This window comes from Notolabrus celidotus, chromosome 17, assembly GCF_009762535.1.
Source record: "Notolabrus celidotus isolate fNotCel1 chromosome 17, fNotCel1.pri, whole genome shotgun sequence".
NCBI lineage: Eukaryota > Metazoa > Chordata > Actinopteri > Labriformes > Labridae > Notolabrus > Notolabrus celidotus.
In genome coordinates, this window is record NC_048288.1 from 23,407,244 (window position 1) to 23,432,105 (window position 24,862).

At 37.9% G+C, this 24,862-nt stretch overlaps 1 protein-coding gene across 3 annotated transcripts in view; it reads left to right on the top strand.

Annotated features, from left to right (window-relative positions):
• The first annotated feature begins 4,707 nt into the window (after positions 1–4,707).
• The window catches only part of nrbp2b (nuclear receptor binding protein 2b), a 49,338-nt gene continuing 29,183 nt past the window's right edge, over positions 4,708–24,862 (top strand). For 2 of the 3 annotated variants that reach the window (XR_004634576.1, XM_034706798.1), the window contains exon 1: positions 4,708–5,451. Coding sequence is in view for 2 of the 3 variants with exons in the window: in XM_034706798.1 (XP_034562689.1) it covers positions 5,332–5,451 (120 nt within the window). In the remaining variant the exon portion in view is untranslated. The remainder of the gene's footprint in view (positions 5,452–24,862) is intronic. The other variant, XM_034706797.1, reaches the window with a different exon arrangement.

The window sequence follows — 24,862 nt, forward strand, 5'->3', positions numbered from 1 at the left end:
CATTGAATAAAACTCACCTCTCTCAGACGTTCTTTTCCTCCCTCTGCTCACTCAGAGTGGAATCTGAACTCTGATCCTCACTTTGACTGTTATTGTTTTATTGTTTTATTGTCTCCATGGTAGCCAGTTTTATCAGGTCAGAGTCTATGTTGTATATCTTGCTAATTTGTCCATTCTCCGCTACTATAGAAACAATGGATTGAAACATGGCTGCCTCCGTGGAAGGGGTCCCTCTCCTCTGTAGATATAAAAAGCTCACTTTAAGTTATTACAAACAATAAACAACATTTCTAAAGTGATTCTACATTTATTTTAAAGTATTATAGACAATTTCTACCAAATCTGTTCTGAAAAAAGTTCAACCCTATACCTTTAAGGTGTATTACATAAAATAATAAATGTATCCTGTATGATTACAAGCAGCACATGTTGTGACTCGTATTATTGTAAATCTTGCTCTGAATGTCTGCATGAATTTTAGAAGACCTATCTGATATAAAATCTGAAACTCAATAAGTAAAAGTGTGTTTGTCATTCTTTTAGACGCCATGGGTTATCACTAAACAGCTCACTGGAACTCTTTTGCTCTAAGGTTGATGTCATTGAATATAGCAGCTATGAAAACAGTATTGAAATACCCCAAGCTAACATCACACTCAGATCTGAATGAAGTTAAGTGAGATAAATTGAGTTGAGATGAGTTTAGCAAAGTTGAGTTGAGTTTGTGTTGAATTGAAAACCTTTACTTTCATTGGTTGAAAAGTATTAGACTTGGACTTGAATGACATTAAATTCTGGAGTTCAAACTACATTTCTTATACCTTTTGTCTGGTTTTCAATAAAATTAACTAAAATCTGTGAGCTTCCTGAGTATTTGGCAGTTAAAAAGACTGAGAGACCTGATAATGAAGGTATAAAAACAAAGATAATAGTTTATTTATGTAAACTGTAACTAAGGATGTAACTCCAGAGTTTGAAAAGTTTGACAGTAGGTCAATATTATGACAAAGGATGGTGCAGGGAAAGAATTTGAGCTTGTATAATGGAAAGCCATGTAATGTAACTGCAACTGCAACAAGGGACCACAAGGTGTCACACTATTTCTATGAATATTTCTGGATTCACATATGCCTTACAGCCCATGTTTGAAATATACATATATTCTTTGCATTAAGAGCCACATGGGAAATGTTTGTTTGTGTTCTTATTTCTAACTCAGATTTCTGACTTTTATTTGCTGTGAAATAAAGATAAAAAACTATTTAAAGTAAAATTAAGTGAAACAACAACCCCTTATTATGATAAAAACTCCAAGTTAACTCTAACTTTTTTAAAGAAATCAGTACAGTTAGCTATATCTTAAAATAATCATTTTAAAATCAGAACTCAAACAAATGTTTTCTCGTGTGGCTTTAATCCCTTTCTATATGATTCTGAATCTGTTTACAGTGTTAGTGTTCTTCTGAGGAGACATCAAGCTGCCAAAATAATTAAAAAGTGATGTATAATTTTTATTATCCCTCTTCCTTAAATGAAGACAACGTATACTGATTATTTAAAATGAAACAATTTTGAGGGACTCTTCTAACTCCTGAGAAAATTAAACATGGAATATTATCACATCAATTATTGGACATGTTCAGTCTTACTAAAGCAGTGACACTTTGAGATGTCAACACTCATCATTATTTTGCTCCCCTTATTATCACCCTCATTGCTTAAAATCTATTTTGTGCCCTCATGTTGCTCGTCCAGGCGGCACCACTGTCTGCTCTGCTTCTTCAGCCAAGAGGAAATCTCATTAACAGTGAGAGAAATTGGCAGGACAGGGGCTCACTCACTCAAAGGCGGGCTCTCTGTGAACACTGTGAACTAAGAATAGATTGAGAAGGTGATTACTTTATGGATCTGTAATTACAGCACAGATCTGACACTATTTCCACTGAGAGGCTGACACTAAGTTTATTTGAATAATGAGGCATAAAACATGAGGGAGAAATGCATGCATACAACCTCTTTTATTCATTACAAAACATAGAGAAAACTAATTTTGCATGATAAACAAGCGATCAAATGCAAATGTTTTGATATTTTTCATTCTGCAGTTATGATTTGATTTTCAAGTTTTGCTTTTTTGAGATGTTTTCAATCCACACACTAGATGGCAGGCTAGAACTATGCTGAAAAACACTTCCCATGAAGTAATATGCACCACTGCTTGATACTTAAGAATGCCCACCAAATACCATATTCTTTCTGAAACAAGCTCAAAGGGATACAGGTACTGTTTTAACTTACTGTTAATAACAGCATCTTTGAACTGTCTGGAAATAAGTCAAATCAGATGCACTATCCCTGAGGTGGTTAAACGTTACTCACAGCCAGACAACAACACAAAGAACTCAAAAGCCAAAAAGACATCATATTATTTGATGGTCATTTTTAAATGGTCATAAGCAGAATACAAGTAATCTTCATGTTGAGACATTTGGAGTGATAGGACACAATATTTAAAGTTTCTGTGTGCCTGGGGTTTCTGGCTTAGAGCCTGAGATCCTCACTTTAACTTGTCTACAGAAAATATGTTTGCTGTGCTGCTGTCATTTCAATTGCTGCTACAGACACATTTTTATTGATCAGTAATAACCACCACAAGGATCATGTAGCAACAAAGACAAGCAGAAGATTGCTGAAATTGCTTTTATTTGCATAGTTTTATTTCAAATTAAACAACTATTTCTGCATATATTTAAAAACCCTGATTACACAAAGGTTCAGACACCGTGTTAAATGTCAACAAAAAGAGAATGTGATGGTTTGCAAATAATTTCAACTCTACATTTACCTGAAAATAAAGCAAAGACAACATTTCAAGTGTTGAAGCTGGAAAAATGTGTTGTTTTCTGGATCATGTGCATGGTACAGTTTAAACCTTCATTTGTGGATGCAAACTGTGTTCATAAATTAAGGTTTATTAATTAAGGTTTGAGCCAGTGATTTCCACTACAGAGTCATGTCAGTTTTTAATGCAGGACCCAAAGATCACAGCCATCTAGTCATTCAGTCGGAATTTACATTTCTGTTTAAACAGCATGCTGCTTTAGTACATCCCTCGCCTTGATAATGTTCATTGAATATGCATGTAAAAAGGCCCATAAAGTTGTTGTTATAGTCTTGGTTTCTTGCAGGGTGAGAGCTCAGTGTCGATGTTCTCTTTATCAGACACCCTGTCACTCTGAATGTGCCTGTTCTCTTTGCTCCTCTGTAAAAACTTGTACATCGGCTAACAGTGGGTGCTAAACTGCAGACAGTCTTTATGGTGGGCGCTGAATCTGGCTTCAGTTTTATGCTTCCCAGCAGGGCCTTCTGCTGAAAAATTTGGACCATGTTAAAATACTGTTCATACCAGACTTTCAGTGTTAGTGATGTTATAAAACCCAATAGTTGATGATGATCCTGCTTATTCCAGAATACATTTTTCCACTTCTTGACCTCTGACCTCTCTAAACAGAGATACTTTAGACCGCTCATCCCCTACATGTGTACAAATTGAGATTTAACATTAATGGGTGTTAGTGGGACTTCCTGGGTCTTTGGAGGCAGCCTCAACTGGGCACTCGACGTGCTGCACCTTCAAGAACTTCCCCACTGGTTTCATTTTTCCACATTGGAGGCTGCCACTTAATTGTCACATGAAAATTAGGTAGAAATTATGTACGGATACATGTCAAATTGGGACTTTTGTAAATTAACAAGATTTTTTGCATAATTGATTTATATATTTTTTTCAAAGGTCTGTTAATTTGAATTTTTACCCATTATATAAAGAAGATAAATGTAAACAATTAAAGCAAGTGATGTTTTTTGTATAATAAAACAAAACAAGTGAATGAATGAAAAAAAGCCAATAATAATAAATGATAATTATTTAAAATAAAAGATAAATAAAAAATAGTGAAAATTCAATAAAATAAATTGGTTAATATTTAAAAATAAATAAGTAGCGTTACTTTATTTTGTTATTTTTTCAAAGATCTGCTTATTTGAATTTTGACATATTATATACAGAAGATCAATGTAAACAATTAAAGCAAGCGATGTTTGTTGGATAAGAAAACAAAACAAGTCAATGAATGAAAAAATATATTAAAAAAAAGATAATTTAAAATAAAAGATAAATAAATGAATAAATAAGAAAATAAATACCAATGAAAATATGATAAAATAAATAGGTTCATATTTAAATAAATAAATAAGTTGCATGAATTTATTTTTTATCTTTTCAAAGATCCGTTTAGATGAATCTTTACACTTTACATACAGAAGATCAATGTCAACAATTAAAGCAAGTGATGTTTTTTGTATAAGAAAACAAAACAAGTGAATGAATGAAAAAAATAAATAAATAAATAAACGATAATAATTCAAAATAAAAAAAAAAAAAAAAATACATATTAATGAAAATACGATAAAATGAATAGGACAATATTTAAAAAAATAAATAAAAAGCATTAATTTATTTAACTGAAAAATAAAAGTAAGTTTTCTCTCTCTCTGTGTATTGCTGCAGGGGTTCCCGAGCTTCAACTTTGTATCTTTACACATTTGACTCTTTTTATTTTTTTCCATTACCCTCCAATCATGTCCACCGAGCCTAAATATGCTCTGCGCTCATACTACTGCCTTTACGGTACTCCATCCCCTTTGCGCACCGTGCCTGGCAGGAGCCCACGGCTTCAGATCCAGCAACACTGACAATGACGCGTGTGGACGAGGGTCGAAGATTTCTCTCCCTTCAATAAAAACAGACATACTGAAGCGAGGGATGAACGGAGGTGACTCACTGGGAAACATTTCACTTCACTGACCGAGCTTTTACTCCAGCGTGACTTCAGTTTAAGAAGATAGAGAAGCTGAAAACCCATTTCGCGAGCTGTTTTGCATAGTACAGCCTTGGGCGCATGAAGTCTGGGATATATTTCCCACCCTGCTCAGTTCCTCCAGCGACCTTGCAATGTGTGCGCTTTGATTTTACATTTAAAGGATGTGTAGGTTTTTCTCTGTGACTGAGGAGTGCCCGTTTGAAGAGATATCCACCTTTTCCTGCAAGATGTGTTGAGCGCCAAAGGGGGCTGAGAGCGGCTGGTGTCATCAGGGGAGGGGAGGGGGGGAGTCTTCACTGCGCAGACAAGCGGCAGACCGTCTCTGCGCTACCGCTCGTCTCCTCTGATCCACAGCAGACAGACAGGCAGTTTCAGGAAGAAGAAGTGAGTGAAGGAGGAGGAGAGGGTCTCTTTTAGGGCTGGAAATCTGGAAATATACGGCGGTAAAATGACGATGTCTGTCCCCGAGAGGAAATCAGGATCGGAGGGGAAAGAGGAGGAGAGCGAGGATGAGAGTGAGATCTTGGAGGAGAGCCCGTGCGGACGCTGGCAGAAACGGAAAGAGCAGGTTGGTCTGTGTGCATGCATGAGTGTGTGTGTGTGTGTGTGTGTGTGTGTGTCCATGTGTGTATGCGTCCGGTAATAAATGAACCAGGCTACCCTCTCTCATCATACTGGGCATCCTCAGTTATGCAATTCTCGAGCCAGGCCGAGGTATTATTGCCCCCATGGTTTGTTGCACCAACCCACCATAACACTGTGACACATCCGTTGATCGGCTTAGCCCACATAAAGTCTATTTCAGTGTTTCGCGGGGACATGAGAAGCTTGGTTATGATGTTTTTCTACGGTGGCCCTGAAGGACAAAACAAATTTACAAAAGATGAAACACTTCTACAAAGTTGGAGACAAATTTACATTTTGGAAAACATTTTTACATTCTCTTCTCTTCTGTTGTCCCTAAATGGTTGAATGAATGACCAACTCCATTCGATCTGCAGAGTCCCTCTCTACTTTCAAAAGACAGCTAAAGACTCAGCTCTTTAGGAAGCACTATGCACTTAGCTAGACTGTTCTCCACTGTTGTCCCCAGTGGCAGATCATGTCGTCCAGCTACAGTTGACTCGCACTGTCCTGCTCTACTCTGGGAATCTGTGTTCAGGTCTTGAGTGACCCAGCACTTGGTACTTTGGTCATTATTGTGGTGAGGTTAATTGTTGATGATGATAATGGAAGCTCTTAAATGGTTTGGTTGCTTCATTGTAGATGTTCCTTATTTTATCATTAAAAAATTAAAAAATTAAAAAAAATCAAAAATTCCTTACTTACTTTTTATGCATTGCCTTTACACTGCTTGGCAGTACCTGCACCCAAATTGACTTGAAGCACTTTGTTACTCGTACTGATCTTGTTTCCTCTTGTCTAGATCTTTGCTTGTGTTGTTCTTGTTCTCGTATGTACGTCGCTTTGGATAAAAGCGTCTGCTAAATTACATTGTAACATTGTAACATTGTATAACAAAATGACATCACCAAAACACTTTTACCAAGGCCAAAACAAATTTACATTTAAGAAAACAAATTTTACCAAAGATGAAACACTTTTACCATTTCTGAAACAAATTAACATTCATTTTTATGGAACGGGAATGTACCAAATTCCGGAAGTGATCCTGAAGTGATGGAGTGAGGGGTCATTTAGTTTGTTTTGATGGAGAGAAACCAAACCAAGCGACATGGTTTACATATTAGGACATCCTCAAGTCTCAGAGAGAGGTGTCAGACCTCAGTTGAAAAAGCATCATGTCTCCAGAAAAGCTCCGTCATATCTCCGCAAAACCTTCATCACGTGTCAGAATTCAGTTGAAACGGCCTCAGACCACATAGCCTCAGGCTAAACGGAGTCAGGCCAGTGGCAGATCTAAACCAATTTTACTGGGGGGGCCAGGCTAGGGCCAAGGGCGTTGTCAGAGGGACACATTCAACCCTTACAAAAGAGACTGAGAAAGGCAAGGACCGGCTGAGAACAAACTGGAAAAACATCAGTGCATCCCTATATACTAGACATATATACTACTGTACTATATCAAAATGCAATGGGGGGTCCAGGTTCAGTTTGACAGGGGCACTGCCCCCTGTTGGCCCCTCCCCAGAACCGCCACTGAGTCTGGCTAAAAGGAGTCAGACTTAACGGTAAAAGTGTTCCGTTGTTTGTAAAATTGTCTCCAACTTTGTAAAAGTGTTTCATCTTTTGTAAATTTGTTTCCTTAAATGTAAATTTGTTTTGGCCTTGGTAGAAGTGTTTTGCTGATGTCATTTTGTTTTATGAAATGTAAATTTTTTTTCCAAAATGTAAATTTGTCTCCAACTTTGTAAAAGTGTTTCATCTTTTGTAAATTTATTTCCTTAAATGTAAATTTAATCTTTTGTAAATTTGTTTTGTCCTTCAGGGCCACCGTAGTTTTCCGTCTAGATCCGTGTTTTCACCACTGCTGGTCCTCCTCACTGCTTTGTGTACGTGGAGGATTTATGTGCAGGATCTTGACACCTAACCTGGGACTTTATGATGCACTCTTGACTGTGTAGCTCAGGATTGCACGCAGGGACTGTGGCGTGTGCAATTCAAGACAGGTTCCTTCACTTTATCAAGATAAAAACTTGAAATGAAAAGAAAACCAAACCAGTTTGCTACCACAACAAAAAAAGTTTGCAAATATGAACTATTCTTAACTAGTCTTAAACAAGGGCATGTTGGATTTTGATTGTAAATTAAATAAATTCTTAGTGGGTTATAATAACAGCTTTAGCTCAAAGATCTCTCAACCCACCAACTGATAATGAAACTCACAGCTTTTGCTGTAGTTTAATTAATATATGAAACCAGACCAAAAAAAGCAATCCAAAGCATGTCATATTTCTGAGACTTTTAATTCTGACTGCAAAAAAACAAACACAGCTCCTTTCAAATGCATTCGCAGCAGCTGGATGTTTCTGTGCTTGTAGCAGAATTTTTTTGCACCGTATTTCATTCTGATTTAATATTATAGAGAGGCACAAGCCCTTGTCGATCCCACATCTGCAGCTTTTTTTTTGGCTCGGCTGTTTTCTCCTTGTGAGACAACACATCACACAAAGTAAGCCAGTGGCCTTGCTCTCTGCCTTCTCTCCCATAAATAACCTCGTCGTTGTTTTAATATCAGGATCAAAGACATAGAAAGCAGCACAGTTTCAGCTCGTGGTTTCACTGCATAAAGAAAAAAAGTGCTCCATGTGAAGAATATAAGACGTGAAACAAAAAATTACACCCAAGAATTGTTGAATAATTGTTAAAGAGGAAAGAGACATCTGAAAGTCTCAGCAGCTGTGGAGAAGTGGGCGTCAGCTGCACCCGAAAGCTCCAGATAAGGCTGAGAATTTAAGTTGAAGGTTATCTCTGGAACACACACACAGTCCTCAGTGTGCTGCTGCATCCTGACCTCTATGCCATTAAACTTCATTCATGGTGGAAATAACAAACACAAACGCACAACCTACCCTGGTGTTTTTCCACCCATTGATTACCCATCTACATGATTCCACTCTGCCTCTACTCCAACAGTCATAAGTTACGTAGGGCTGGTTGCTGTAAAAATCCATTTCACAGTGTCAATAGTAATTCTTTTCTGATGTTAGCTCATGTCATTTTAGGAAGTAGGTATACTAAATTATGTAAGCTAATACAATTCATGATCAGCATGTTGGACTTAGCTCCACATTGTGCCAAACATAAATTGGCAACACATTTAATCATTGCTTTTAATACAGAATGCCTGGGATCCATTTATTTTGCAGAATCATTTTAGTCCAGTCTTTTTCTTATTCTGTCAGCTTTCTGTCATTATGGGTTATTGTTTGACTGAAAAATGTCAGGAAAAAGCCCAAACTGGCCAAAAGGAGACTTGGGGTCCAAAGTTGATGTCTTCATACTGCACAAGTCCAAACGACCACCCAAAATTAAAAAGTTTTCAAGTTCTTCTAACAAATCACAGGAAAAAAACATATTTGCTCATATTTTACAACTGTTGTTACTAAAAAAAATTTGGATCCTGATACATTCCCAATCTAAAGCTCCAAAGGGCTGCAAGTCTTATTTTCATTATTGTTGAATAAGCTGATAAATTCTTTGATATGAGAAAAAGAAGTTTACAATACCTCAGGAAACTGCCCAACTTGAAGTCAGCAAATTACCTATTTTCTTTAAAGAATATTGAGAAATACAAATACTAATTTAACACAAGAAAAACAGCAATTACTTACAGTCGTGAAGCTGCAACACCTCTTTTTTTCTCACACAACTTTGCTTGATAAAAGACTAAAAGTATCTACCAGTGTTTAACATTTTTGGAATGTTACAGTACAATATAATTAGAGTCAATATGAAAGGTTATATTACAACGTGATATAATACAGTACAATAAGATACATTTCAATACAATAAGATATGATACAATACATCAAAACACCATACACTGAAAAAAATTGGAGTGATATTTACTTGCTAAAAAAACAAGAAAAGTTTTTTCACTTAGAAATTCCAAGTAAATTTTACAAGGGGAATTCTGAAGTAAATTGTACTTGCATTTTATTCGTTTTCCAAAAAGAATAACTCAAGTAACATTTACTAGCAATTATCAATTAAATATTTTCATTGAATTTTACTCTCTCCATTAGTATTTTCTACTAGTGATTTTCTACTTATGATACGATACAGTACAATACGATACGATGCAATGCAATATAATAGGATATAATTGATACCATACTATACAATACCATATGATACAAAATGATGTGATATGACACCTCAAGTGGCCTTAAGTGCTGCACATTGCTGCACACTTTTGACTAACAACTGATAAAGTGATTAAAACTGAGCATAACTAGCTTAGCACAAGTCCATTAAAGGTCAAACTAAAGCCTATTATTGATGTATTCATTCACTCAAGTGAAAGCTCATTACTTGCTCGCATAACACCTGAGTCTTTGAAGTAAATGCTCACCTTGTAGAGCTCACCCTTTTACTGTATTTCACAAATTCCACCTTGAACAGACGTATTTCAAGGGGCGAACAACAAGCGTCAAATGTGCCACAGCTGCCAGCTTTTGGTTGTTTGTGCATGTTTGATCCAGACTCAGACAAACAAAATGAACCCGTGTGATACAATCTCTGCAGGGACAAGCTGAGCCAACAACTCCTGCCAAACGTTCATGAGGCTGCTCTAGCAGCTTAAAAACATAATGCCATTAACCTTTGAAGCCATCCTTGTGCTGATAGAAAGGTGAGATCATAAAGAGTTTCTGTAGGCTAGTAGTTCAGAAATCATCCATCAGAAAGCACAGACATTTTTCTGAGCACTCTTGTCTGTTTTGATGCCTTCATGTTGGATGGCTCCTCCCTCTGCAGCAGACCTGGGTGTGTCTGAGCAGCAGGCTTGAAATGTACATGAATACTCAGTAAATAAGCCAGTGGGTGAAAGTTCAGATACACACCGGCATATCTGTTATTCATCTCAGGCATTAAAATAAACACCAGCTGCAGTCACATCATGGTCAGCAGCACATGGGATTGTTTTCTCAGCAGACCTGCAGGCGGGAACAGTTTTACATTTTTAAACTGAATGAATGCATCGCCCTTTAAGTCCGTTTACAACACTTGACTCAACACAGAGCGTGGATGTTCCTGGGCAGTGCTGTTGTGCTTGGATAACAGAGCGGAGTGAGATGTTTGTGTGAGATAAATTGATGGAAAAATTCCTTTGAAGCCACACCACAGTGGGAGATTGCACAATAAATTAATTTACTGTAACTTAATTGTTGGTTTGACCAAATGGGTTGCACCAAGTGTTGAAATGTTGCTCTCTTTTGAACTGAACTTACTATGAACTCTGCACGTACCACACGTTTACAAGTTCTTGATTTCAGACTGGTTGCATGAAATGTCTTATTGAGTCATTTATTCCTTCCCAGGATGGCGACATTAAGGCAAACTTTTACACAGACAAAGTAGTGACTCACAACATGAGTCTGTTGGGACATGATTGTGAAAACTTTCATTTCTGACCTTTTCTGATGTTCAGAACAGGTCGAGATCAGACTCTAGATGCACTTTAGCATCTTTAAAAGGTGAAAGGAGGTAAAAGGTAAAGGGACATGCTGATGCTTGTAAGTTGCAGTTCTTAGTTTCTTTAGCCCACTTTTTATCACCATCAGCAGCTGAAGCCAATGAATAGACTGACACGTAGCTCATGGATGCTTTTTCGCACGTATCAATGCCTGAGTCATGTAAATTGAGCAAAAGATTTGCATTCCTTCTCAGAATCATACCTCATTTAAATCTGAACACAAAAACATGATGCACATATTTTTTACAATAGATTCAGTATGAAGTTTACTTTCTGAGGATGTTATTGTTTCTTAAATTAATAATGAATTAATATTCCAAAAACTCTCTTAAAGTCTAACAATGCCATAACCTTACCTAGAGTCTTGTATGTCCGTAGATCTATTTCAAACAGCAGCTGCTAACTATTAATGAGGCTTCTTTAATGCTGCTCCTATTTGGGAAGTCCTGAATCCATACATTCCTATTTGCTTAAATGGAAATTGAGACTCAGACTAGTCTAGAGGTAAGAACATACTCAGACAACAGTCAAAATTGAGCACAAGTTTTTAAACAAGGGTAAACACATAACTATGTCTGAAGGTAGATAGAGACTGATTTTGAAACTGCTTAATATAGTAGCAGTACGCACTGTTTTAGCCTAAATTCAGTATGTAGTATTTAGTATGTGAACAAGAGCAAAATCTGCAGTATGCCAAAACTACCCTGGTGTCGTACTGATTCAGGAAAATTTCACAGTATGCATCAGACCAGTCTCCCTCACGTACTGTTTCCCACAATGCACAGTGCTAAATTTTCACTTCTTCTTTTCTCTTCTTTTTTGACGGAGGGAACTCAGTTTTCAGGTGCTGTGAAAATTATTACATTCCATATAAACCACTTCTTAACTTTTTAAATCATAAGTGGATGCTGAAGAAGCAGTTTCGCTATCGGCTTGGCCGTTGTTTACTTCCGCTTTCCTAAACCAGAAATTCAGTGATGTCTGGCCAAGCATACTGCATAACAGATCCAACAGAACAGTCATACTACATACTAAATCCAAACGCCAGTACCTACTGCCTACTACATCCGTAGGTAGTATGTAGCAGGCCGTTTCGAAAACAGCCATTGTCAAATTGCTGAGTGTGGCTACAGTTAGCAGAGCTAGCTCCACATGTCTGTGCTTGTTATGTACTACTCCAGTTCAATCAGGAGACACAATTTGAAGATTAAATGTTATTTATTACAACTTAATGAAATCTTTGGCGTAAGGACTCTATGGGGATCATTTTTATGAGCATAGGATGTGTGAATTTAGCAGCAGAAGAAATCCCCCTAGAGTCCAGACACTGGTGGTGGTGGTTGATGAATTCCAGGAATTGAAGACTTGCGGAGACCAGGTGGAGATGGGGAGGTGGAGGGGTATGCACCATCAATGCAAGAAGGAACTAGCTGGAGAGAGAGACACATTTAAAAAGACAGCAGAAAGTTGATAGTGGTGATAAGGGCGTACCACTGAGCTATTGGATGACAGCCGCCGCTGATTAACCAATGGCAGCTCCGGAGCGTGCAGCTGGAAGTGGGTGAGGCATCGAACGAGGGAGAGGAGAGTTAAACAACTCCCGTGATTGCTTTGATAGTCTTCATGTCTGAACTTTCACTAGAGCTACATTTAATTGGTTACATGCTTGTTTAACCATGTGCAGCCTACATACACTTTATCTCCTTTTTTTTAATCAAAATACGGCTAAGCTGTGTTGTGCTATGAGACGCCATCTGTCATCTGTGCTTGTTTACATCTGGGTCATAGAGTGTTATAGCAGTAGGCATTTATTGGAGCCACAGCCCCAGCTAGTGGTGGGTTGCTGCGCTACAGATTAAACACAACATATAACTGGCATTTCAGGCTGACGGTAATAAGAATATCGATGATTAGTTGATCCACTCGTAATTCTGGTGCAAACTAGTGAGAGTCACACTGTTTAATAGTTAATTCGACTAAGAGCGCACCTCCATATCTGATATACAAAATATTAGAAAACGTGCACAGAAAGTAGGCTAAAGTTGTACAATTTAAATATCTTGTCTCAGTTTTAATGAGTAGACCAACACTGTGAGAATTTGGAAAAAGTCCTTGTTTAAAGCGTACTCTTCTAACAAATAGAACAGCACGTAGTATTACATCCACCAGAGACACAGTCCAGCCCTGACTGAACATTATCACTCCCTCCATTGTGATTCTGGCTCAGTATTGCAGCATGGCAGACCCCCTGAAGTGAATCCACGCCCTTCCCCACACTGCGGTGCACCCGCAGCACAGAACTCATTCCAGTAATTGCTCCATCTTCTATTTTGAGGAGCTGTCTCCATCTGCTCACAAAGAGATGAAAATGAGGCAGCCTGGGGTCGGGGGAGTCTGCATTAATTTGTCAAGATGTTAAATCACAAGCACAGATGAATATGTGAGGTGTAATGTAAGGAGAAGGTGTTATTTCCTGCATGTGTATGATAACTGAAATATCATGCATGTGTTAGTGTTTGCATCCATGTGTCAGGATGGAGAAACCTGCACATGATACATAAAGCAAGAGACTGAAAAACACAGGTCTAAAAATGATGATGGAACAACTGAATTCCAAGTAGCTGCTTTAGTTTTAGGCTGTCATCCAAGGTTTATGTCTTTAGCAACACCTGTGTTTTTCCTGCTATGACAAGTTCAAATGCTGGGAAAAAGGTTCCTACAACGTATTAATTACAGGATTACTGTTAATGATATAATTATGTGACGATACTCAGGGCTACCCTCATTAATTTGCTCACTAGAGGGGAAACAGAAAGCTGTCAGGATCTTGACACATCTCATCTTTTATCATTTAAGTGAGCGTGAAATATATCTTCACAGCTTTCCTTCACTGAATATTGTTTTTTTTTATGCATAAAATGTAGCTTGAGGCACAGAGGATTACTTATTTTCCCTTAATAGAGATGGTCTGTGAATAATCTGATACATTTCTTATGTAGGGTTCTAATCTTGCAACTCATTCTTTTTATTGTAGATCAAGGTGTCCATTATTTTTTGAAAATTGTGTCTAAAAATAAAAAAATTTGAAGCAGAATTACTGTTACAAAAGCACAAAGTAACATCTTTATATGGAAGGTTAGCAAAATCATCAATTCAAAGTTATGGAAAACACAGTTACACAGCAAAACCTGAAAGATTGAAGTCTGTTAACTCAAAGGATTCAGTTGAACACATTTCTTATGGAATTCAGTTTAAATCAGAGGCATACCTCACATTAGGATAACATCATGACTGTAAAAGAAAAGGTAACCAGAAATCAACACCTCTCTGTGTCCATGATGTATGTCAGCAGTAAACCTCCAGTAGTTTCTGACATTTAATGTCTCATAAAGATGAGCCATTAAACTGTGTAAACATGCCCTCAGCACAGAGTACTGCCCCTCAGAAGCTCATGTCAAGTTGTGGCTTGCATTAAGTGCTGCCTGTCCTGAGGGGATTCTCCTAATGACTTACACTCTATAATAATCCAGCAGTGCAGACATGTTTGTTGGGGCGACAGCTGCCCTGCGAGGAATGACATCCACTCAGATTTCCCCTGCAGAGGAAACACAGAGCAGGGACAGTTAGCTTTGATTCACCTGTTGACATGGTCACTCTGCCAGCGGTGGTCCTGCCTGTCTGTTGCTCAGAGCTTAAAGCTTCACTATGAGGCGCACTCACATCCAGTCATTCCTAGAATACAAAAGAAAAGATATATGGATGACATCATTGATTTTGAGTTATTTTTAGCAACATGAGCAGAAATCCCAGAAGTCTAGCTCTATCTATTTAGTGGTCTGTCCACCAGTTTGGTTCAGACTGAAATATCTTAGAGACTATTCGACTGATTGACATGGCTCATAGTTCAGACATTCATGGTCACCAGAGGATGAACCCTACAGGCTTTAGGGATGCCTAAAAGCAAGATTAAGCCGTTCTTAGACGTTAAGATTGTTGCCTGTTTGTAAAATATCTCAAGAAATGTGACACAAATTGCCATAGATTTTTTTTCCAATACTCATGGTGCCCAGAGGATGAACCCTGACTGCTTGTTCTATATCAGTACCAACAGGTCAAAGTTTTAACTAATCCCATTCATTTAAATCTCAATTTTTGATGGCACAAAAATGTGCATGGACATTCTTGGTTTCCCCAAAGCCTCTTCATGACTTCTAGCATTGATTTGAGGTCAGTTTAATAATTAGTGTAAAACTTGAAATGTGGTGGTTCTTTTTTAAGTCAGGCAGCTGAAAGTGACACGACCGACCAGAGGCACCACCTATGATTTTAGTCCCAAAATAAGTCAGTGTGTGAACTGACCATTGACAGGATATAAATATAGACGATGCACCTCCACCTCCTCCCATTGTAAAAAAAGAAAAGTGAAGTGGACCCTGGTACATTGCATTGGAGCCAAGACCTGTAGAGACAGGATCTGGCTGGTTGAGCTGCAGGACTGATGCCACGTCCCTTTATGCTAACCAGAGCACACATTCAACTTACCAATACAAAATTAAAGATCCCTCAGCTTGGCACAGTCCACAGCAGAACAGATTGTGTGTTGATTTGATGCAGATACTCTCTGTTATGGAAAGTTCAAGGCCTTTTGTGTCAGTGTTTGTTACGTTTTCTCTCTCTGATCCTCTTCTACACTGCTAATCCACTAAAGAATGATGCAGGAACCTACATTTCCTCACATCCCCTCTTTTTAAAAAAATTATATTATATTTTTTGGGCATATACACCTTTATTTTATAGAGGAGCGGACAGTGAATTACGTAGGAAAATGGGAGAGAGTAGGGGAAATGACATGTGGGAAAGAAGCCGCAGGCTGGATTCGAACCCAGGCCATCTTCGGGCCAAGTCCGTGCCCACATCCCCTCTTTTTAACAGAAAATTGTTTATTAAAACTAAAATCCTGAAGAAAACGCACTCCCACATACATTAGCATGATGAAATGTAACTTTGAGGACCAAAACCATGTTTAGGAAATAATATTTGGCGTGCATTTTAATTTTCTAGTTTGACCCATATCCCATTTGGTATAATGGAGGAGGTAGGCTTTTAGACCTATATTACAGCCAGTTACCAGGGGGAGCGCTAACTTCGATGGCTTCACTGTTGGGGAGCAGTTGTGATGTCCATTTCGTTATACAGTCTTTGGAACCTCATTGAAAACAAGAAAATGTGTACCTCTGAAATTATCTGTAAAACGTTATCTGGTTCTAGTTTCTTGGATGTGAACATTTTGTCGTTGGTTCACTCTTCTATGACATTAAATTTTCATCATGACATTAAATCGTCATCTCCTCCTTTGTGTTGTTGAAAGAACAAGACATTTGCAAAAGGCCGTCTTTGGACTTGGAGCAACATTGACACCAAAATATTTCCTTGTTTTCTGGCATTTTAACAACTTTGTGATAAACAAGGAGTAAATGCTTAGTTGCAGCCTGATTTAGTAAAATAAAATAGGGCATGACTTGATGTTCTTATTGTGGATACATCTTCATGTTTGTTGCAATGCAGGTGTGTCACTTCTTTCACCTGTGTGACTGTTGATTAAAGGTTATACCAGCAGAACTTGCCTTTCAAATAATAATAGAGGTGTGCAGCTCCACCTTCTCTGGACGTGTGAATGATTTAACAGCGATGTGTCATTTTCCTGTGTATTTTACAGCCAGGGCGTCTCTGACCCAACCTGCCCGATAACATTAGCGGTAGCATGCTGTTTTCATCTGTTTGTTTACAGCTGTCGGTGTTCAGTTTTACGACACAGCTCTCAGTCAGCGGGGCTGTTGAGAGTGACATCGCAATTTAATGTTATCACTCAGTGGTTCACATGAGCTCACTGTTGTCTTCTGTGTTTGTTAACACACAAAGAGAAGAGCTACTGGTCTTACTTAGGACCTGAACACTTCCTAATGTTTACATGCTGCTTTTTCTCAAGCATGGAGGAGGCTTGTTTATACAAAACAGAAGCTAGCAGCATTATCATAGCACAAACATGAGGGAGTTTTTAAGGTGCTGATTACTCATCCGCCAACATCCAGACAAGGAAGCTATTACTAACCCCAAGCTTTCCAATAGCTTTTAAGGAAATGTCCAGCCCTTGCACTGTTATCATCAGCTTGTGATATTGAGTGCATTCCAGGAGTTCATTTGAGAGTAAGTGTGGTAGCTGCAGCTGGCAAATAAACTTTATGGAGGGTGAAGAGAGGGGAGGGAGAAGAGGAGAAGGCTGTAATTTTCCTGTTGTTGAGTTCCACTTGTAAAAGTTTAAAGGCAGAGTCTTGTAATATCTTGTTTTTACAGTCAACATGCCCTCTGTGTGCCCTGTAGACAGATAATTACATTACTAATTCCTGTTAATTGTTGTGTTTATGGCCTCAAATTGCTGACTCATGTGCATCCTATACTTATTGAATCATTTTAATTCAGTCACTTGTGTCCTTGAAGTTATTAATTCAATCTTCATTTCCCTAAAACATATTAATGTGAAATTGAAGGGACATACTTAATAGCTAAATATGATTGAACAGTTACATCAGACTTTCAGTTTTAGTTAAAGCAAGGAAATTAAGAATTTCTCTCTAACTTGGCAAAAATAACTACAGGGTCAACAAACTGGAGCACAAAGTTCAGTTTCAATTAAGATCTAATTCTAAGTATCAGTAATACAATACATTCTGTTAATCAAATTATATTGGCCAATATAACAGCCAAATTTGGTTTTGTGGGTTATGTCAATGGATGATGTAAACACTGACAGTCTCTGAGATGTCACACAGTGGTTTCTGAAGAGGTATTTTGAAGCCAAATGTTGGCAGTCACCATATTTGAAATGCCATCTCAAACTAACTTTCAGTCAGCGTAGAAATTAGGGGTGTCAACTCATCCCCTAATTATACTACTCATAACTCTTTCTCTCGATATCTTCTAGCTGTAAGAAAACATAGAGTGTGTGCGATTAAAGAGATGAGCTGTTGAAACCAAAAACATTTTTTGAACCAGGTTGTAAATCTGTTTAATTCGGCCTCAAAGTGAGTATTTTTTACATGGGTGTTGACTTGATGTCCATGGCTTTTGGAACCAGCCTCAAGTGGACACTTTAGTGGCTGCTTTCTTCTTCTTTTTGTCCTTTTTATATTGGCTTTACTTTTCAACATGTGAAGTTGCTGCTTGGTTGTGTCAACTGGCTAGTTTGGCAACATCTAATCAAATGTAGTTTTAAAGGGTTGAAGAAGTTCAAGGAGTCCTACTTTGTTTTACATCTTGGGACAATAAATTATAGCATATATTAAGATATTAACACGGAGTCACGGAATTGGGTCTAATATGTTTTTATTTCACAGTAGAAGTTTGGTTGAGTCCTTTCCTTTCCTTTCCTTTCCTTGCCTTGCCACTAATGCAGCAGCTACTCTTCCTGGGGTCCAAATAAAACAAACATAACATACAAAATATACATGAAATACAACAAACAGAAAATACTACAAACATGAAACACAAGAACAGTAAATACTACAAACATGAAACACAAGAACAGTAAAAAAGCTACAAATATAAACAAAACAAAAAAGGCACAGCAGGAAATACATCAACTGAAAATGCTTCAAACATAACAAAGAAAAACTGTGAATGCTATATAGATATAAAATAGAAAAACAGGAAATACCACCACCAACATAACATCAAATTAAGGCTTATACTAAGTGTTCACTAAGATTCATTAATGTTAGGGTTAAGGTTTTCCTTTAAGAGTTGTTTAAAAACTGGCTTTACTGGGTGCTTCAATAATAGTAACTGGTAAATTATTCCACATTGTGATTAATCGTTGGTAAACAAAGTAAAAAGTTAAATAAAAGCCTTTTGAAAAATGTTTTTTTCTAAGTGTTGTAAGTGGAGAAATTGCACTTAACTACCAGTATACAATATGTTTTGAAAATTGCATAAGGCACCTTCAACAAAACATCAATAATATAACATATATATTGTGATAATATATTTTCAGCCACCATGAAATTTTTTTCTGGTATGATATTTACAACTTAGAATAATTAAACCCTGGAAGACTTTCTTACCTGTTATTTTTCTCAGAATGATGTCATGTTTGGACAGCTCAGGATGTCAAATGCACCTGTATTTGGAAGTTTCCCTGATTGTTTTACCTTTCTTTAAACCGGCACCTGTGTGTACAGAAACATGATAAGAATAGGTCTCTTAAGTGTCAGGTCCCCTTCGTTGCATGGTGACCTCATATGAGCTTTGAGCGACATTACAGCAAACAGCAGAGCAGATGGTGTTCAACCCATTAGGCTCCATTATGAACATGGACCTGGCTCTTAGTGCTTTTTTCACCTGAATTTTTTTATGTTCCGCTCTGTCGGCAAAACAACTTGTTGAGTCATGTGGTCTTGAGGTTGTGAAAGGTGAGCAGGGCTTTCTAGTGATGCCTCTGAGGGCCATCGGATCTGACGGGTTACACAGGGAGGTCTCAGTCAGCGTTTTCCACTCTCCAGCTATTTGAAATGGAGCTACCCGGATTTTCTGCCGGTCAGACGGGAAGCTGGCATGAAAAGGAATCCTCTAGGAATGGCTGACATGTCCGCTGTGGGCTTTCACAGAGCTGTCCGAGTAGTTCACGTCACATGAACGTAGGCCTCTGAGGAATGCCTCGCACCTACTCAAGCATGCTCTACCCAGACTCTACAAGATGTTTGGAAGACGGCGGCTCCCTGGAGACATCTTTTGGAAATAACTGTTTAAATGTTGGCAAATATATTCAACATAATTTTCAGTTTTCTTACACCTCTGAATTCATGAGACTGATCTTGTATTTATCACACAGAAAGTCTTAACAGCACCATTTTTGATTTGCATAATTCAAGCTGCATAAAACCATCCTTATTCATCTCTCCTTGTTTATCAGCATCCACTGAGGGAGCCTCTGCCTGTAGTTAACAAGCAGACACTGCACTTCATTTTCGTTGATTGTTTTTTTGAAGCATTTCTGTCCCTTTCTCTGGGTACCCTGTCAAATGTAAACAGTGTTACATCACATGCAGATATCTCCAGAATAGAAACAATGGAGCTTAATCACAAAAACTTTTGGTTTCCGTCATAGACTTTAAGAGCCTCTGCCAGACGAGCCGGACAAACCAGACTATTGTCCTGGAAGTCTGAGCAAGCAAGAGGAAGAAATCTCTCTTAGAAAAAAACATAAACATTGGCAATGTTTCAGTGCTGTACACAGCAGGGTTAAAGTGGAGGGCACCAAGATAAAGAGGCACCCTGAGAAATAATGGATATTGATTGATGTACCACTGTATTCCCCACCAGCACAGATGCTGTCTGCTGCCACAGCGCTGTTTCCTGCATTAAAGCGGTGGTTCTCAAAGTGGGGTCCTGGGACCCCTGGGTGTCTGTGTACCATAGCGTGGGGGTCCGTGAAATAATTAGAATACATATATATGCCAGTCTTGCTACTGTTTCTGAGAGCGTTTAAGATCAATTGCTTGAAAAGTATTAATGCTGTCATGTTGAGTCCACAAGGAATGAAATGACCCTCTGTTATAAAGTAGCCAAGCGGTGTTTACATGATTCAAATTGACGTGTTATCTGTTTATCACTATGGTACAGGTCTGAAGTATTTACATTGATACGTTTTACAAATCAAATAGTTCCAAGGGCATCTAAGAGTGAAATGGTAGTAAGCATGTGCTTATAATTGTAATTAAGGGGGTTCTTGGAAAATTTTCTCACCTGGAAGGGGTCCCTGGCTCCAAAAAGTTTGAGAACCCCTGCATTAAATAAAACGGAATTTTATAGACGTGAAAGAAATACATTTTTTTTAAAAAAATTAATGTTATGATAATGTTAAAAGATACATATAAAAAAAATTACGCTGATAATTAGTGATTGATGGATTAACAGCAAGTGCTTCTGGTTTTGGTTTTGTCAAACTCCAGATAAAAGATTGCACTCCATTGGGGCAAAATATAATTTGTTTTTAATGTCATTTTTGTTTAATCTGGTTAACATAAACTAAATGTACGCCTGTCAGAATTTTTGTTATCAATAATGTATTTTTAGCTTGTTATCATTTTTCTTTGTCATACCAACATTTGTTGTCGTACTTTTTCTGTCATCAAATAACTATTTAAAACTATACTTCTCTGTAAAGTGGTGAGTTGTACATCAATCAGCATGATAAGAACCAACAATAATGACAGAAACCATGTTTGAGAAAAGTTTCTTTGGCATGTCTTTTCATTTTTTAAGTTTGACCCATCTGTTAACATGGAGGAAGCTGTGTTTTGTGATCTCTTGAGGAGCTGTAACTTTGTTTTATCATATTTCCTTCTTCCACATATAAAACATATGCAAACATCTGACAGACACCAGTGGAATTACAACTGAGTAGGAAATTCTTCTGTACACATGCAGACTTACGGAAATATAGTCTTGTGATTGTGATGCACACACTCAGGGCTATAATAATAGTCTCAGTCAGAGTCTTCTTCCTGTCTCAAGTTGTAATATAATATGCCTTTAATAAAACTCCTTAGACAGTCTCTCACTGTCTAAGTGCTGGCTGATTCCCATCAAAGCTGAGGCCTGCTTAAAGGATTTTCACACAGAGTGAGGAGACTGTAGAAACATTAAAGCTACTGCTGTTATATATGAGTGCCCGCCCCCTCCTCCACTCGCTTTCAGGCTGAGGCCAAGGTCGTCCACCTCCTCACATCTGCGCTGTCGTTATAGCTTTGATCCAAGAACATGTGTGTGACTATCAGCCTTAAAAAACATTGCACATATCCCACAGAGAGCTCCTCCAGCTGCTGGCAGGTGTGAATCGGTTGCGTAAAGCCTCTGTAAACACAACTTTCAACTTTGAAGACTGCTGCGTTTTCACTGTCAAGAAAGCAGAGATACTACAAAACGTTTCATATGCTGAGGGAGCTTCAGAGAGAGATTTCTTCACTTTGTTGACCAGCTGATATGAAATCTGTGTGTGTGTGTGTGTGTGTGTGTGTGTGTGTGTGTGTGTGTGTGTGTGTGTGTGTGTGTGTGTGTGTGTGTGTGTGTGTGTGTGTGTGTGTGTGTGTGTGTGTGTGTGTGTGAAGGTTTCAAAGTGTTGATTCATTACTCTGAACTTCAACACCGGCAGCTCGTGTCTTGACCTTTGAAACCAAATATGGATATATGAGTGTGTGTGTGTGTGTGTGTGTGTTTGGTATGTGCCATGGGAATTTATCATTCTAAGAGTGTGTTATTAAGTTTGTTGCAGCTGCACTTGCATCATTTTCTTCTGTTTATCTCTAGCATTTAATCTTTATCCTCCTCCCCTGTGTAATCTGGTATTTGTTTTCATCTCTCGTCTTTTTATTTGTAAGTGTTTTACTTCATTCAGTAAAGGACAGACTAAATATGTTCATTTCAGGTCAATAATTGGTGCTGGGAGAAGGTGAAGAACGTGAAGTCTCACTTTTAAGAATCAAGCTCTGTTTCAGTGTCTTATCTGTATATAAATAGCAAAACATGATGACAAATATAGATAATCCAATTAAAGAATAATACAGCTCTCTAAATGGATTTCAACTTCCAATTTGACACACCTTGTCCCTACTTCATGACTTCTCACTAATAACATCCTACGGTCAAGGCTGGGGACCAAAGGTGACCGAGCCTTTTCTGTCAGAGCCCCAACCGTCTGGAACAACCTTCCCAAGGAGATCTTCTTTTAAACCTATTTTAAAAACCTATTTTTATAGATATGCTTTTACAGGAGATGCTATCTGAGCGTGTTCTCCCGACACTCTTTTATTCTGTTTTAGACAGTATCAAAGGCAGGATTTTTCTTCTTCTTCTTCTTCTTCTTCTTCTTCTTCTTCTTCTTCTTCTTCTTCTTCTTCTTCTTCTTCTTCTTCTTCTTCTTCTTCTTCTTCTTCTTCTTCTTCTTCTTCTTCTTCTTCTTCTTCTTCTTCTTCTTCTTCTTCTTCTTCTTCTTCTTCTTCTTCTTCTTCTTCTTCTTCTTCTTCTTCTTCTTCTTCTTCTTCTTCTTCTTCTTCTTCTTATCATCTTAGGGGCAATTTATGTGAATTAATCAAATATCAAGATATATTGTTTTCAGATTGTCTTGAAATGTGTCAGTTATTGCAGAATCGCTGTATTGTGATATTATTATTGTCAGCAATTTATCAGGTACAGTATCATAACATCATGATAATTGTAGCTTGCATCAAAATCAACTGTAATGAAATATTATAAACGATAAATACACTTTCACTTGTTTTTAACCTCAGCTCTGTTTTCATACAGACACTAGTGTTAAAATGTAATCAGTACTGTTGCCTTTTTGGAGTCTAATTGGATCCAAAGTTAGATGGTCTTTTCCTCGACCCATACTTTACCCTTTCACCAAATCCCATAAATATAGGGCCACTAGTCTCCTCTGTTGTCCTGCTGAAATACAGACACCAAAAATACAACCTCCTGAGCAGAAGAAATGATCCTCTCTAGTCTAGCTATACCTTTTATTTTTAACAATATATGATGCTGTTACCTTTATCTCTTTTTAAAAAGAAAAACTCTCCTTCTCAATCATTTCAGTTTAGTCCCTGAGCAATAATCAGAAAATGGTGAAAAACTGCTCCTAGCTCCCACACTCATTTAGCACAGGAAAATAAAATTCTTCCCTCACAACTCTCGTGTTTATCTGTCAATTAATGCAAACTATTTCTCTCCAGTGTTATGAAAATGCAGATGAAGCAGGAACCTTCAGTCCTGCATAAGATAATCAAATCAAATGTGAACGAAAACATCAATTTCTAGCCGCTTGTGTTGCTGTCTGAGGCCTCACATTGTTTACCTACAGCTCTTTTTCTCCTGAGTTGAAATATCATTATGCTCGTGCTTCACAAGCTGAAATCAGATTTCCACCTTCTCATGAATCTGCTGTCGTTTCTCTGTGAAAGATGACATCTCATTTGCATTCAGAATTTGAATGCGGCTGGGTTGTTTATGCTGCTCAGGAGGCAGAAAGTAGAGCAGGGTTTTCTCATGCAGGCGCCACAGTTGAATTAAAGTGCATCTCAGCAGCCATCAATCAGAAGGATGTCTGATGAATTAAATATAAAGCTGATGAATAAAAGCCTGCAGCCTGTGCTGAAAGGTGAGGATCAGGGCCATTGAGCACACAGAGGTCATGTCCCATAGATCCTTCCTGGAATGATGGGGCCTGACATGTACTCCTCATATTGTTGTTTTGAATTATAGATGGTGCCGTTTTAAAGGTAGATTGACAACCAGACTGTGTATTAAATGTGATGCTTCTCAGACTTCAAGTAAAGTTGTACTTTTCATTATCTACAAACATCATTCAGACAGTGTGCTAATTATACTGCTGACTGAAGAAATGTTTTGAAAGCTGATTATTTGTTGTGAAAATTGCGGCCATTTTTGTTTAGTTTTTTTTTAGCAGAGAAAGATTAAGTTACCCTATCATGTGCCTCATTCACTCATATACTTTTTAATTTTAGAAGCTCTACACCTGAACTGTTCCAAAGTTTCATCGCAGAGAAGGGAGGGTTGTTTGGCAAGAGAGACCGATCATGACAGTTTTTGCATATCGTCACTCTCCTGGGTGTGCACAGATTGCATGTTATAAATGGCATCACCTCTACTTGCTTCCTCATGTTACATTTTGATCATGTTATTTCCCGCTGCGTTCACACTTGAGCTCATCTCAACTTTTTTATAATATTTTTATTTGGAAAGGGTA